Source organism: Colobus angolensis, unplaced genomic scaffold, assembly GCF_000951035.1.
Source record: "Colobus angolensis palliatus isolate OR3802 unplaced genomic scaffold, Cang.pa_1.0 Scaffold16, whole genome shotgun sequence".
NCBI lineage: Eukaryota > Metazoa > Chordata > Mammalia > Primates > Cercopithecidae > Colobus > Colobus angolensis.
The window spans coordinates 9,192,395-9,209,996 of NW_012114710.1; the positions used below are offsets into that span (position 1 = coordinate 9,192,395).

Below are 17,602 nucleotides of genomic sequence, written 5' to 3' on the forward strand. Positions count from 1 at the left end.
TTAAATATTAAAACACTGAGTAGTCCTTCATTTATTTTCAGATTTTAAATAGAAAACTACTTAGTGTCATGAGATGTATCTTTTTTTGGGTTTGAAGGGTTTGTTTTTGTTTTTCGGGATTTTTTGCCCTTAGTAAATATTATGGTGAAACATATTGTGTGTAGGCCAATTATTAATTCAACAACTTTATAAAAACCTGCTATGGGTCAAGCCATGTGTTCTTCACCAGCGGTAAGAATGAATAAACACTTTTCCTGTAAAATGACCTGTGCTATGATTGGGTGAAGTACAGGGTGTTACCAGAGCAGATAGGAAAGGCAATTAACCCAGACTAGAATCCTCTATGATGATTTATTTTTTGAAAATAATTTTGCCTATTTTTCTTGAGTAAAGTTATCAGCCAAAAATACATTTAATGATGAAAGAGGGCTCTACTTTATAACTATATGAGACAATAGGCTTAACAGGGGCATACAGACAGATATTTCATTCTCAACATGGTAGGTGTGGAGATCTTGCATACATCTAAAAATGTTAGGAAGCATACATGGCCCTAGCGCTGCTCTCATACTCAAGAAGCTGACATATCCACAAATCTGGCAGGGACTTGTCTGTGCTACCTCCATCTAGAAAGCCCTGGAGAAAATGCAAAATGACAAGATTCAGTATGTTGACATTATGTTTTTAATTACACTGTATGGCTTAGACATTAAGGAGTTCACTACAAAAGATTTTGTGATCATTGTGGTCAAGTTGTTTAACTCTTTCTCTGACTGATTTAATGTAAGACAATAATAAGGAAACCAACTTGACTTCAAAAGCATCTAGCCATTGCACCGTGAAATACCAGGGAGGCCTACATATTTGTTGAGAGATGCCTTTACTTGGTTTGCAGGACCAGTGGTTTTGGCGAGTGAGAAACAACAGGGTGATGGATGGATACCCAATGCAAATTACTTACTTCTGGCGGGGCCTGCCTCCTAGTATCGATGCAGTTTATGAAAATAGCGATGGGAATTTTGTGTTCTTCAAAGGTAAGGATGTTTTCCATATCTGCCTGTGTTGTATTTTAATCATTTTGTCTAGAGCCCTGTGGTGCACACAAAAGTGATGAAATGAGATTATATAGCTAATGAATTTAATGAAATAAGCTATGATGACTAGAAATATAAAGGAAATACAGATAATTTTCAATTTTTATTTTATTTGTTCTCATATGGTATTCTCATGTCAGATTTAAGAGATATTCGTTCTCTTAGAACTTTTAGATTTGACTTAAAAGTACCAAAACAATTAATACATAAATAGCCATTTCTGCACTGACTAAAGATTTGTTTGTTTGTTTGGAGTATTTGGGGTTGCTTGCTGGTTTTAGGCATTCAAATCTATTATACTCCTATTTTCATACATAATCTCTGAAAATTTGCTTGATCAGTTTATTTAAACAGAGTCTAGTAAACAAAGAAATAAAGGCAAGGAAAACTTAGAATTATCCAGTTATCAGTATCATGAAATTTATTGTCTGTTATTTATCTGAGTGCCAAATTTTAATCTCACAAGTACTACCAACTGCCTGGCATGTAAAAGTGAGATTACCTGATGAAGTGAACTTAGGCAACTGCCTATTATTTTATTCTCAAAACTAGTTAATATTCAAAACCACAAATCTTGTATCTGTGGAGGAAAACACAGGAACAAGAGGCAGATTGAGTTGGAAGACTGAGGGAATTGTGAAGAGAATGTATCTGAGCTGAAGCTGAGGAGAACTAGAGTGTAAAAGTTTATGATTGAACATATTACCCAAGAGCCTAAAGGCCTGAAAATAAGCTTATACAGGAATAGAGATTGAGGAAAGGAAAAAGGGGATCTTAATCCCTCTAAAAGCAATTATTCACAGAATCAAACTAAAATAATAGTAAGGATGAGGGTAATGAAAACATGGGATTTGGGAAACACTTGTAATATTTAAAGTGAGGCTCAAACTACCTCTATAAAATGAAAGTATATACCTGGACTTTATCTTTACAAATTGTTCCTCAAGAAAAGAGGCAGTTTAGTACATTAGCTGTAAGAACCTGAGAATTCTATGGCCATGTTGCCAACCTCAAACACTTACTAGATGTATGAACTGAACAAGCTACTCTATTCTTTTTGCCTTAGTTTCCCCATCTGAAAAATGGAGTTTGTATTATTCCCCATCTCAGAATGATTTTGAGAACTAAATGAATTACTACATATAAAGTGCCTGGTATGTATAAACCCCCAATAAATGCCAGGTATTGCTGCTGCTGCTGCTGCTGCTAGTAAGATTGCTATTAATTTTCTTGCCCTCCTGCTGTCTATAATAAGCATATTAAAAAGTGTGCATGCACCGCACCACAGTGGACAAAGTAAGGATACCACCTAAAGGCTGTGAATCTTAGTGACATGATATTGGAGGGAAATTCCCCTCTCCTACACCCTTCCTGGGTCCCATGAGTAGGAGTAACAAAAAGAAGGGCAGGTTCAGTTCTGACTAGCCTTCCACTTGGGGACTGTCCCAGGAGGCCCTGCCTCCTCACAGGACCAGTAGTGCTCTCTGACAAAACTGCCTGAGGCGAAATTGCCACAGTCATCAATTCATGTTCCGACAGCTCTTTATTGCCTCGGGGGCTTCTCACTTTTATTCACTTCCCTGCTCCTCACTCTGTGGCTAGCTCCTTTTCATCTTTCAACAGCCAGCATAAAAGGCATGTCCCCCAGTGCCCTCCCTGCCCACCCTATGTAAGTAGTACCTTCTAAATTGCACAAAGTGTTTGTAAAAAAAATTGAAATTACCCACAGTATTCAAATGGAAATTTCATGAGAGATGGAACTTGTTTATATTTTCCTGCGTATCATTTTATTTTCAATTCCTAAAAGTTTTGGGTGCATAGTAGGTGCTCAATAAACAGTTCAATAAAATATCACTGAATACTGATTTGATTCAGTATGGTGTTTGTTATGCTATGGTGCTTACAACAGCGATAATTTCATCTTTTGTCCCAGATTTATCTAACCACCAGAATGTTGTGCTTGTCAGTGGTCTCTTCTAGTACATTGTCAACCTCAGGAAATGCCTACTGTTATAAATTTTGTCACATTGAGGATCCTGCTTGGTGACTCTTTCCTTCAGTTTACTCTAACCGTCAGATAAACCCTCTCAAAGCCCAGCTATGACCTGTAGCTCTCCCGCTCAATAAAGCACTGATTATCTAGAAAGAGTCAGAAGTTCTGGGTATTGCCAGTGAAACCACACTCTTCCCTAGTCTCTACCTCATGACTGGCAGGAGAGGAGTGAGAGTCCTAGTGCCCTGGGCTTCTGAAGTGAAATGACCCCCTCTCACCACAACAATCATGATCAAAATATTTCTCCTTGATGCTATCCCTTTATAGCCCTTATCATCCTCAAAAGACCAGATAACCACATCCTTCCTCATCCCACGTGGTCACCCCATTTTGCTCTATGGGCCATGAGGCAATCTCTGCCACTTTGCTAACAGTTGATCCCCTTCCCCACATAACTTGTGCACATACCATCTGACAAACCATATATTTTAATTGTTTATGTGTATCCTTCCCACTAGAATATCCCATAAAGGCAAGGCATTCTTTTTTTTTTTCTTTTACACTGTTTTATCCCCAATATCTTAAACTGGGCTTTGACAGACTTTTTCTGTAATGACAAAATAGTTAATATTTTAGGTTTTGCAGCCCATATGATCTCTATTGTATACCTTTCTTTGTTTTTTGTATGTGTTATGTTCTAACTTTAAAAATGTAAAAAGTATTCTTAGACCATGGCCCATACAGAAGCAGGCTGTGGTCATAGTTTGTTACCTTAAACAATACCTGGAATATAGTAAACACTCAATAAAGATTGATTGAATGAACCAAGAATAACGTTCAAGCCCCAACCTGTACTTATAGTCTTGTACAAGTTGGTCTCAACCTATACCAGCCATATTAGACTCTTGTTGCTAGTGATGTAGATGTTATTCTTCTTTAATTTACTCTCTTATTTAGCCTCTTTGCCTTACGTTATTTCTCTTTGTTTTCTTCTCTCTCTTTACAGAGATCATCTGTTTTGTTTTTTTCTTCTTCTAATCTATACTAGACAGTTATTATGTATTTGAGTAGCTTCATCTTTTATTCCCCTATTTAACTAAAGTCCACATTTGGATATAAATATATTTAACTGTGCATTTTCTAAAGGTACTTGGCATTAACCTTGTTTTCATTTTGCATAAGAATTTGAAGATGTGGATTCAACTATATGTATAAATGAGTGTTTAGTTATAAAGTACAGCTATTGTGTTAGTAATATAAACATAAATATAACATGTCTTGTTTGTTTGAACTTTTATAAATCTTAAGAAGAATGAGAAACCATTGGATACAATTAAAAATTTATATTTTGACTGGGTGCAGTGGCTCACGCCTGTAATCCCAGCACTTTGGGAGGCCAAGGCTGGCAGATCACGAGGTCAGGAGATTGAGACCATCCTGGCTAACATGGTGAAACCCCGTCTCTATTAAAAATACAAAAATTAGCCGGGCATGGTGGCAGGTGCCTGTAGTCCCAGCTACTGGAGAGGCTGAGGCAGGAGAATGGCGCGAACTCGGGAGGTGGAGCTTGTAGTGAGCTGAGATTGTGCCACTGCACTCCAGCCTGGGCAACAGAGTGAGACTCCATCTCAATAAATAAATAAATAAATAAATATTTGTATTTCGGTGTAATTTAGATATTTTTTGAACTTGGGCAAAATTATATGTGCACATGTACATCATATGAAGTGGGAGTTGTCAGTATATAAATTATGAAAACATAAAACTTGTCCTTTATATATGTGTCCAATTCTATATTCTGAACATAATCTTACTGCTTTTTGGTATGTTAAAGTATGGTATATCAGAATATAATATAATATAATATATTACATAATAGTATACTATAATGGTAGATTCTGCTTCCAACCAACAGGTAATAATGGGGATCAGATTTATCTTTCTTCCTGAAACAAATAAAAAATTGACAAATTATATTAAAAAATGATTTTCAGAGACACTGGGTATCAAGAAACAGAGGACATTGAATCCTGAGAGTCAGGAAATAAAGGGAGATGAGCCCTGAAATTACCATAGCTTCCCATCTGAATAATTTACAGGCTGTGGCACAAGGTAGGGGAACCCAGGCAGAGCTCAAAAGACTTCCTCAGTTGAAGAGACAGAGCTGGGAGTTCAGGGAGAACAAGGTGGCTTCAGTGTACAGGAAAAAGTAACGTAGAGGAGAGAGCTACACAAGAGGGCCCAGAGATTAGCAGATGGACCCCCATACATATTGGAGAGATTATTGGTCAAGTCATGTCTGCAAGGAAACTACTTAAATCTAGAAAAGGAACCAATCAGTGGGAATACAAGGAGCAGTACCTGACACTCACGGAGGGCCATAGTACCTGCTGCCCCCAACCACCTGTTCATAGGCATTGGATCGAGTACTGAAAAGGGCCTTACTTCAGTTGTGGGGAATAACTATCCTAGAAATATCCCTGCTTGGATTCCACTTAACAAATCTTCAAAGTAAGACCTGAAGCCATCAAATGGTTTCCAAATAACATTCCTAGAACACAGCTCAAGAATATTTATAGGGATACAGAGATAGTGACCCAACAAGGTAAAATTCACAGTGTCTTGCATACCCCAGAAGATCAGGAACAAGACAAGGATGTTTATATCAGGTCTGTTCAACATTGTAACAAGTTTTATCTAGTGAAATAAATGAAAATAATTTAGATTGGAAAGAAAGAAACAAAGCTGTATTTATAGACAGCATGATTGATATGAAACAGAAGTAAAACTGTATCCATGGATGTAATTGTCTGTGCAGAAAGAGAGAGGATTGCAGTCAACCAAAAAGCTTCCAGAATTGATAAGTGAGTCTCTCAAAGTTACAAGAACATTAATAAACATTTAATTGTATTTCTGTATATTTTCAAGAACTATAAAGGATCTGAGATTTTATCTTATTTGTAAGCTAATAAAAGCCTGTTAGCCTGCCTCATGTTCATGGACGTTGACAGAAGACATGAGATTCCTGAGTCAGAGAAAAGGATGGAAATCAAAAGCAGTAGCCATAGTATAGTCATCTGCACTTGTTTCCTAAACCCCAGTTTTAAAAGTGTGATACTAAAAGGTGACACCTTACATGAAAGTAGTCTCATTGCAGGAAAGAAACCATGAATTAAAGTACCTAAATTTTCTATAATTAGCAACAAGCCTGCCCAAATTTTTCACTGAAAGGAGATATTTTCTTTATCATACTGGACAGTAAACAAATCTTTCCTGTGAGGTGAATGGAGACACTGTATCTATAATCCAAGATGGTTGGCTCTACAAATATCATTGGAAATGGATTCTAGAACAAAGGCAGTCAGTGCCTCTGCTCTCAAAACAAATTGAAAAGCACAAGACTTATGAAGAATTATCTCCCATCACATACTAACAAAGAACAATCAGGAATTGAAATTTTAAAATAAAAGGCCATTTACAATTGCATTCGAAAACACCAAATACTGAGGAATCAATCTGCAAAACAATGTGCATGACCTCTACATTGAAAACAACAAAACACTGCTAAATGAAAGTAAAGAGGCCTAAATAACTGGACAGATATGTCTCATTCATGGGTCAGAGGGCTAAGTATTATTACAATGACATTTATCACCAGATTTATGTCGACATTCATTGCAATCCCAATCAAAATACGTACAGGCACTTTTGTAGTAATGGTCAAGCTGATTCTAAAATTCATATATAAAAATACAAAAGGCCTGTTATAGACAAAACCACTTTGGAAATACTACTTGATTTTGGCCAGGTTAGGTGGCTCACACCTGTAATCCCAGTACTTTGGGAGGGTTAGAGTAGAGTACTTTAGTACTCTACTAAAAATATAAAAATTAGCCAGGTGTGGTGGCAGGCTCCTGCAATTCCAGCCACTTGGGAGGCTGAGACAAGAAAATCTCTTGACCCCAAGAGGCAGAGGTTGCAGTAAGCCGAGATCATGCCCCTGCGCTCCAGCCTGAGTGATAGAGCAAGACTTTGTCTCAAAAACAAACAAACAACAGAAAAACAAAAACAAAGAAAGAAAAAGGAAAATACTACCTGACTTCAAGTCTTATTTTAAAACTATAATAGTCAAGACTGAAAACATATATGGACAAGTAATTTTTGACAAAGATACATGTAAAAAAAAAAAAACAAAACAAACCTCCGATTCACATCCTGTACTATACGAAAATATGGTCCTAACCTAAATGTGAGGGCTGAATCTATAAAACTTCTAGATAAAACATAGGATACAAAAGTTTGTGACCTTGATCTGTGCAAATATTTTTTAGATATTATGCAAAATCATAATTTATAAAAGAAAAATTGATATATAAGACTTAATTTAAAAATTATCTTGGCCGGGCGCGGTGGCTCAAGCCTGTAATCCCAGCACTTTGGGAGGCCGAGACGGGCGGATCACGAGGTCAGGAGATCGAGACCATCCTGGCTAACATGGTGAAACCCCGTCTCTACTAAAAAATACAAAAAACTAGCCGGGCGAGGTGGCGGGCGCCTGTAGTCCCAGCTACTCCGGAGGCTGAGGCAGGAGAATGGCCTAAACCCGGGAGGCGGAGCTTGCAGTGAGCTGAGATCTGGCCACTGCACTCCAGCCCGGGCGACAGAGCAAGACTCCGTCTCAAAAAAAAAAAAATTATCTTAAAAGACACTTTTAAGGGAATAAAAAGCCTCAGATTAGGCTTCATTCAGTGCAAGTGTAAGCCAAGTATATGATGAAGGATTTTTATTCACAATATATAAAGAACACTCAAAACTCAATACAAAGAAAACAAACAACTCAATAAAAGTGAGCAAAAAGTGTTGAACAGAAGCTTTACAAGGATCATAGATGGATGTCAAATGAGCTCACGAAAAGATGCTTTACATTATTAGTCATTAGGGAAATGTAAATTAAAACCACAATGAAATAGCACTACAAACCTGATAGAATGACTAACATATAAAAGACTGACCATACCAAGTGTTGGCAGGATTATGAAGGAACTGTAACTGTCATATATTGCTAATAGAAAGTAAAATTGTATACTCTGGAAAACATTTTGGCAGTTTTCTTTAAAAGTAAAATATACAACTACTGTATAATCTAGTCATTTTACCCCTTGGTATTTTCCCTAGAAAAATGAAAACATGTGTAATCAAAGACCTCTACATGACTATTCAAAGCAGCTATATTTGTGATAACACAAAACTGGAAATAATTCAGATATTCTCAACAGGTAAATGAATAAACTGTGATATATCCATATAATGAAAGACTATTCACCAATAAAAAGGAATGAAATACTGATTCACATTACAAAATGGATGAAGCTCAAAATAATTTTGCTGAGTGAAATAATTGAGACAAAACAAGAGTACATACTGTATTATAGCATTTGTGTTAAATTTTAGAAAATACAAACTGACGTATAGTGATAAAAAGTGCCTCATTGGCTCCCTGGGGAAGGCAAGAGTTGGGCATGAAGAAAACTTCTCAGAATGATGAAATGATCATTTTCTTGATTATGTCAATACTTTGATAGGTATGTACATGTCAAAGCTTAATAAATTATACACATTAAATTTATTGAATGTCAGTTATACCACGATAAGACTGTTTTTTTTTTTACAAGAAGCTTTACTAAGCACATAAATTTATGTTGGAATACATTATGCAAATATTTCATACATTTAAATATACTGATGACATAGGTAGTACAATTTGATTGCTTCATTATTCCAGAGCATGTTAATTATGAATATCCAAATTAGTACTATTTCAGTTTTAGTTTCTTAGTTGAGCCCATTGGTAATCAAGTGCAATGTACCCTCATAGCTGAGATGCATTCATCCCGCAGCAACTTTCCCCTCTAGGTTAAAGTTTTAGTGTTATTGACAATAGTAGAAAGAAAATTTAATCAATTAAGTCTTAGTAAATAACTCATACACTTTCTGAAGAAATATTATAAATACTCTATGATCTCAATTTAATTTTAGATGCTACAACCTATAATGATTATAAAGTATTCTCTCCTAAGTGTTTATCTTGGAAATAGCTACCAAAAAATTTTGATGCCCACATTTTGAATAATTTTGTCACTGTTACTTTATATTGTTTATCTGTGTTTTATTTTTGCTCTGTAATTTCTCATCTTATTTTTGTTTGTTTTTAATTTATGTTTTATCTTTGTATCACATTTTGTATCAGATCCCTCAAATTTTTGTGAAATAACTATAGGTACAAGTAAGTAGACAAGTATTTTAGATACTTTTTCTTTCAACCTCACATGTGTAGACATATGTGTGTGGGTGGATTTTTTTTGTTGTTTTTGTTTTTTGAAAGAAGCCGGTGTATAATGTCTCCCTTCACTGATTAAGTGGCTTGCTGTAAGGGCTGTTGAGTGAGAGTAGAGATGTACAAACCCATAGGCCTTTCTTACTGAAAGTCAGCCAGTTTTTTGGTTTGGTGTATGTGACTATCACTTAGCACCATTTACAGTTGTGATGGCTGAATAGACCCATTTATTCCTCTATTTGATATTTAGTAAGTAACACTGAGTCGTTCTCCTTTATGCTCATAAGATGTTTTTTTTTTTTTTTTTTTCTTAGAGAGACCCAGAAATAGAAAATGTAACACACCTCAAGGAAGTAATATGCTTTTTTTTCCAACAACTGAATGTACTCCACACTTTGTGCTAGTTAGCTATCTTTCCATCACTCAGGTATATCCCATATAAAGAGTAACATTTTAGAAACATAATCAAGCCAAGTATACATTCTCAATTACTAGGCATGTTAAGATTGAATGGTCATGAGATAATAGTATCAAAAAAGCTGTCTTAAAAATTGAGCTGGTGCAATCTCTTTCAAGAATTGGAAACAAATTTTAAAACAAAGATGCTAGTGTTGTCAGAATCCATAACAGTCAAAATAAAATCAAGTAGTTGAAAAGTTGTCTCAAAATTCAAATTAGTGCTATCACTTAACAACTTTAAGCAGTACTTATTACCCTGGTTAGCAGTTTCATTTCAAGAGACACAAATCACTTATGGAATAGAAACTAAAATATATGAGACAGAAAAGAGGACGGCAATAAAATTTGGGAATAAAAATGGCATACAGAAGATGTGTATCAAAAGAGAGGAGTTATCTAAAATACTTGGTGCTGGAAAATGGCAAAGAAAAGAACTGTTTGTTAAGAAATGGTTTATATGAATTTAATTGTTATGTTATTTCAAATGAGTACTCATAAACTGGCAATTTCTTTGTGCTGCTCACAAATTATTTTTCTTGAAAGGTTTAGCGAGTATTCATGAAGTTCATTTGAGGTCGAAATACATTGTTTCTTATGTAGTACAATAACTAGGTAACCTAAAAGAAATATTTTCTATAAATAGGTGAATACAATGATTATTTATTTCTTTATAGGATATAACAGAAAAGTTATGTATAAGATGTTATACTAGATTAAGGAATTTATATTTAGTAGTCTTGGTATATGTGAAAATAGATTTAGACTAAGCGAATAGTGCTATTTTTTGAATTATAAATATTTATAGAATTTTAGTATTAGTGGTTTTGTTGTATGTTGAAACGATCATCTAAAACATAGGTCCAAATGTTTAATATTTGAAACTCTTGTTGCTAATATACCTCTACTTATTATAATGATTCAAAAACTCTATTGTATATTGTTATTATGTCTATTTTCATTTATATTTAAAGCTGCAGTATTTTCCTATCAATATTACTTGTATATCTAAAAGTTTTCCTCATTTTCAAAAACTGTTATAATACAACTTTGTTTGTTGTGCCCCTTTGAGTTCCCCAGGAAGCAGACACTGAGACCAAGTTAGGAGGTTGAGTGGTTTGTCAGGGAAGAAGGTAAATATATGAAAGATTAAAGGGGACAAGGCAGGATTAGCAGGTGACAAAGTCTTGGTGAAACCGATGCCAAGCTTCAGATCAAAGAATGTCTCTTAGAGGACTTGCATACAGAGCAAAAATGGCCAGGCTTTAGTACTCTGCTGTGCTCAGTCTTTGGTGGGAGGCTGCTGAAGAAGAGTGTAGCCTTGGCCCAATTGGTGCATCAGACCCAAAGGCGCTCAGCTGATGATAGTTTCTTTCTCTAAGGAAGACCTGAGCTGCACACCTCAGTGGCAAGCACACTTGCATAAACATTCAAAATTCTCTGCTTACTGGATAATATTGTGGAATCTGGAAAACAAAATGCTGCTAACAAAAAGTCATATGACCTCAAGAGTTGAGCATTTATTCAAATTTCCTGAGCAACCTACCTATAAACAATACAGAAATCAAAATATATTCCAAATATTGAGCCCAAATAAGAGATTAATGTTACTTAATTGTTTATTATTGGTATCATGTATTTATTTGAGTAGACGATAAGCAAATTTGATCAGTGAAATACTGTGTTATAACCATTTATTGGGACCTCCTGGGGTACATACAGTGTGAATGTATTTGATCTTTCATCATTTCCAGAATTCCAAGCGAGCATTAAGTTAGCATCCTATGTACAAATTATGAAAAGAAAGCTCAGATTCATGACTTGCCCAGGATCTTACAGCTGGTTATTGGTAGAGCTGTGACCCCCTAGTTCTGACTTCAAAGCTATTGAGTGCCCCATTAAATAACATAATCTAACAAATAAAATATCAATTCTTTATAACACTTTTTTTAATTCCCTGATGTTTTCTCAAAGAATATATAAATGATGAGCAGTAATCAGCCCAATAAACAGTATTTACTGGCGATTCTATGCACAGACTTCTGTGTTATGAAGAAAAACCATTAAGGAATTTGTTTTCTAATCTTTTCTATAAAAGACTACATAGTAAATACTTTCTGCTTTGTGGACCATATGGACTCTGTCATTAACTACTAAACTCTTTCATTGCAAGGTAAAAGCAACCATACGCAATATGTAAATAAATAGGTGTGGCTGTTTGCTGGTAAAGTGTTATTTACAAGAACAGGTGGCAGCTAGTGGTCCTTGTTTACTGACCACTGTTGTAATAGAAGACACAAAATATCAATGTATGCATAGTTTTGAGGAGACAAAAATACAGTTGACTTTTTTAAATTTCTTTAGTAATAAGGCACAAAGGATATCTGACTACTCAGGATACAGTAAACAAGCATGAGCTGAATACAGTGGGTTAATTAATAAACACTCTCATTGAAAATGTTTGGTGATTAGTTGATAAAGGAGGGAAGAAGCAGGGAATCATTAGCAATTCTGAAAGCCAGAGTGTGAACTCGTTCTGTTCTGAGAATCAATTTTGGATAGTAAGATAAGCACTGAATCAAGAGGCCTGGACTGCAGTACAAACCTATTAACACCTGGCGATGTGGCTTTAGACACACCACTTCTTTGACCTGTAAAATAAGCAAATGCGTTAGGCTGGATTCTCAGCCACTTTTCTGATCCAGTACATCCGAACAATATAATGCACTCCCATCATTAACAGTGGCTCAGTTCAAGGGGGTCAAAAAGCAGGTAGAAATCTTAATCTCCAGAGTAAGCATTGTCCTTCTGAAAAAAAAAAAAAAAAAGAGGTTATTAGATACTGCATGTTTCCTGATAGGAACAGCATTTAATTTAAAAATTCTCTTTGGGATTATTTGTTTACTGTCTATCTTCTCTGCTAGTCTATTCCACAAGGGCCAGGAACTTTTTGTGTTGCCTTCATCAGTGTTTCTGCAGCTCCTAGTTGAGTGACAGACTATAATAGGATCCTAATAAACAGACATTGAATAGGAGAATAGATGGATGAATAGATGGAATAAATGGATGATTGAATGTCATCCATCCATTGAATAGATGGATGGATAGATGAATTTCATTGAAAAATCACTGCAGTAGATGATCTGTAAAGTCCTCTCCAACTCTAAACATTTTTAAAGCTATTCTGTTTAGAAAACCTTTTGGTCTTTAATTCTAACTTGTTGATATTTTCCCTCTGCATTCTGCCAAGTACAATGTCGGTAAGAACTAGTTTTTTCCACTTGCTCCAGAATATGTCAACCTCATCTGAAATCCAGGGAATACTTATATTCTGCCAAAAAGGCAATATTTTCCTTGAGAATCAGACTGTCTGATGGTAGGGTAGTTAAAAAACTACCTGTCATATGTACAGTAAAAAGAGTTGAATATAAATCTTACATATTTAACTGAAAAACTAAAAAATGGAAACAAAGTCATTTCAGTTTTTTCATATGAAAATCTTAACTCATCAGGATATAAAAGTAACTGTATAATTGTATTTTCTCAATAAACACTCAGAAAATTAAATGTTACCATTCATAATTATTATTGAGTTATTTCCTTGAATTTTATGCCACATACTCAGCAGGCATGGTGGTATTTCTTAATTTTGTGTGAGTAACTACTGGAATTCCGTCATGCAACTTTACAGCAAATGTTTGCTGATAAGCTGTCTATTTTGCTTTGTTTTCATAAAGGGAATATAAGTGCATTTTTCCTAGCAGGTTAAAAAAAAAAGCTAATTGAGCTGTTTTATACAAAGGACTTAATCATTAAAAAGTGAAAGACTGATTATTTCTCCCTTTGGTTTATGGAAAATACTAGACCAACAGTACAGGAAAGTATTTTCAATGCATAGTTTTTAAAAACGGCAACAATAACAGTTTTTTAAGTAGAATAATAACAATTTCCTATAAGAACAGTAATTCCTTTTCTTTTTTCACACATTATCCTCTACTGAGACACCAGGACTACAACAATAAACTAAGCTTCTGTGAACCATTTCTCCTGCTCCATGCACCAGGGCATCCTGGTTATTGATGAGCCTAGTGTCATCACTGAAAAAAGCCTGGAAGAAATTATCATGCAAATGATAATCAAGTTTAGGAGCTGCAAAAGGAAGTGATCGAAAGCATACTAGAGTGCTTCTGCTTGAAGGACAACCAACTGAGTTGAGCTGACACAAGATGTACCCTAAATAGCTAGCATGAGAGGCATTGAAACTGCATACTCCTTCCTAATTAAAAAGGAGATGAAAGCAAAGGATGCAATAAGTCACTGAGGTATATGCCAACAGAAAAGGCCTTTCTCTCTCTTTTTTCTATTGTTTTAAGACTTTCTATTTTAAATGCCACAGAGATTTGATTAAAATATAGAGCATGCTATGAAACCGCTTTCTGGATTTTCCAACTCACTGACTCTGGCAAGGAAGTGATCTGGGCCTTTGGGATGAGGGGTGTGTGTGTATGTGTGTGTGTGTGTGTGTGTAATATTCAGATTATACAAGGGCTGAGAGTAAGTTTGCATTTTTCTGACCGTATTTCCCAACACTTGGTTAATGATTTTTCAGCACAATACCAGAGCATGCCTTATATTTTCTCACTCTTGCTAGTGGTTATAACATTTTTCTTTCCTGCTGTACTAACAAGATTCCAAAGTAATGCCCTCAGTGGTATTTATGTAGCCTTTATTGTGCCTTTTGTTAGATTTTTGGTCCTATATTTGAGTAGTTGTGTAATATTAAACATGGTTCTTTGCATCAGTAACTATTTATTAAGCACCTACTTTCCAAGCACTATATATGAGGTGCTGCAGGAAAATAATGTGTTCGATGTAGCATTTTTCCTCAAGTTACTCACACTCTAAAGTGGGTGGCAGGCTTGTGATTCATCAGGGTACAATGTACTAAGTAATAAGATCAAGGTAAATTGCTGGTACTTTGACAATGTAAAGTGCCCACCATACTCAGATAGGAAATGTTTTTCAGAGAAATCATGCTAAGCTAAGTTTTGAAAGTGTCATCCTAGTTTTCCATAAATGGAGATAAGTGGAATGTAGATGAGATAAGACACCCATACTGAAAGGAGCCTTGAAATGACATATAATGAATTTGGGTTTTATCCTGAATGCAGTGAGAAAACACTGAAAATTTTAAACAAAAGAGAGGCAAAAATCAAGTATGCATTTTCAAGAAATCCCTTTGTTGACTTTGTGGAGTACAGATAAAAGGGAGACTGACTGGAGACAGGAAAATGAGAAAGGGAACTGTAGAAATAATGTAAGCTAGGAAATAAACAGGTTTCTCTTAAGTCTCATGGCTGGAAGACAGCATGGTACCATTGGCTAGAGCCAGGATTCTGGCCAACAGGCTTGGGCTCAGATGCACCTAATAACTTACATGATATTTGATTGTTCACAATTTTACATTGAACAGTCTCATTCAGTTAAAAGAAAAATAAACCCTGTAAGGTTAATTGAGCTTATGGGGAACTTATGGTAAGCAGTGGGTGTGTAACAGGAACTCAGACAGCCAGGGTCCCTCTCCCATTCATAGCTTCGCTCCTTGCATCACTTTTCTCTTTTCATTCTCTTTTCTCTTTCAGTCCATCTCTTTTATTCAATTTCTGCCTCCTCATAATATCTGCTTCCTCTGGCCATGTTGGCTTCTCAGGCTTCATATTATATAAAAATAGTCAATTTCCCCTGCTGAGAGGGAAAAATCTCTCAGTATTCTCTGGGTCATCCTCCCAAGAGAGAAACATGGATGGTTCTGCTTATCTCTACTTATCAGATGAAGCCATATCTCCATAGCTTACTCTGCAGCACAGCATTTTGACTGGCTCTAGTCTTACAGTGATAGTATAGAGAGTGGATTTGGAGAACCATGACACCTACTTTACAGCTTGTGGACAAAGCAATTACCTTTAGAAGGGACGATGAAAGGGATGATGGAAAGGACCATTGGTAAAAAAGAACAACCTTCAAAGGACAGTTCTAAGTGAGAGTTAGGAATTGAAATCAGCTGAATGTATTTAATGATCCATTAAATATGGAAAATAATGAACAAGGAGATTTCTGATGTCATCCACAGAATAACTAGCATTCCATCTACCCAAAGAGGGAAAATAAGAAAGGTTTTCAGATGAGTTCAGATCTGAACTTTGTAGAAAATCTCGTCAGATAACTATGGATACTGGTTGGCTTTCAAGAGATATTTGAATCAGAGATAGTCATTTATGACTACATTTTTTTCTTTTTGGCTTCTGACATTTTCTTTTACTTTTGTCTTCAACACTGCCTTTTCTTTCTCCTCATGTGCCTCCTCTTCCCTCTTCCTTTATGTGATCATTCCTAATGGTCATAGATTACTAGAAGTCCAGTTATGGTTACTCTTTATCTTCTGTATGTACTTTTCCCAGGATAATCTCAACACATCCTAAATTTATCCTAAAGCCACGTGTAGGCTTGTGTCTTACAAACTTATTTTCAAACTGACATACCTGGTTGTCTACATGACTTCTTTATGTAGATATCTCACTGATATCTCAGACCCTTGATTTAAACTTCCCACTCACCTTTAGTCTTGTCTTATTAAATAACACTGTTATTCACTTGTCTACACAAGCTAGAACTTGAAGATCATTCTTAATATTATCTTTATCTTATTTCCTTCAGCAATGCCTATCAATTCCATCTCCAAAATATGTCCTGACTTTATTTTATCCTTTCTATCTCTATTTCTGCTGTATTTGTCCAAACCACTACCAAAGAACTTTTTGATTTAACTATTCAATGACTTCCTATTTCATTTAGAATAAAGTTCAACTCCTACATGGGTTTCATGATCCTCACCTCTATCATTATACACTCCTATCACACTCTCTTCTAGCTGCACAACAAGCTTCTTCCCATTATGACATTTATTCTTTATGTTTCCTTTACCTCAAACAATCTTCAGTGGTCTGGCTCCCTTAAATAATATGTCACAGTTGAATAAAGAGATTTTTCCTGTGTCTAATACAAAGTAGCCCCATCCCATCACTGTCACCTTAATATCCTTTTTTCGTTCTCTATTTGTATAGCGCTTTGCTTTCTGAAGTTTTAATTTATTTATCTGTTTGATTCAAGTCAATATTTCCATACTCACTCGCTGATATCTAAGTTTCATGAGATAGAGATGTTGACCTTCTGCTTCACTTCTCTATCTGTAGTGCCTACAATAGTGCCTGGTACATGTCCTGAGTAATTATTGAGTGAATGATTCAATTAATTCTTACCAAAGACTCTCGATGGGTCATCTTGTTTTCATTCTTCCCTTTATAATCCATTTTTCACTAAAAATCATTTTAGTATATAAAACCAATCACAACCCAACACAAATTTCATCTCCTTGATGGCCTCCAGTACACTCTAAATAAGATTTCAACTCATTATGTTCATTTTCAAAGATTTTGTCCTTGCTTATTACAAATTACAGATCTTCTTTCAATTCGTTGATCATCCCAAACTGTCCTCTGCTCTGAATGCACTTCCCAATATTCTTTGCATATTTATTACTTTCTCTTTCTTTAGATTTTGTTGTATTTCTTCAGAGAGGTCTTTCTGACCTTTTTACTTAAAGTACGTTCCCTTTATTTTTTTTTCTCAATCTGTTTTTTTTTTTTTTTTTCCTAGCCTTCACTAGGT

General features: G+C 35.4%; 1 protein-coding gene across 1 annotated transcript in view; it reads left to right on the forward strand.

The window, feature by feature from the left end:
• Window positions 1-17,602, forward strand: part of MMP16 (matrix metallopeptidase 16 (membrane-inserted)) — a 293,161-nt gene that overhangs the window by 255,661 nt on the left and 19,898 nt on the right. The window contains exon 7 of the mRNA XM_011937076.1: window positions 896-1,034. Coding sequence (XP_011792466.1) covers window positions 896-1,034 — 139 coding nt within the window. The remainder of the gene's footprint in view (window positions 1-895; window positions 1,035-17,602) is intronic.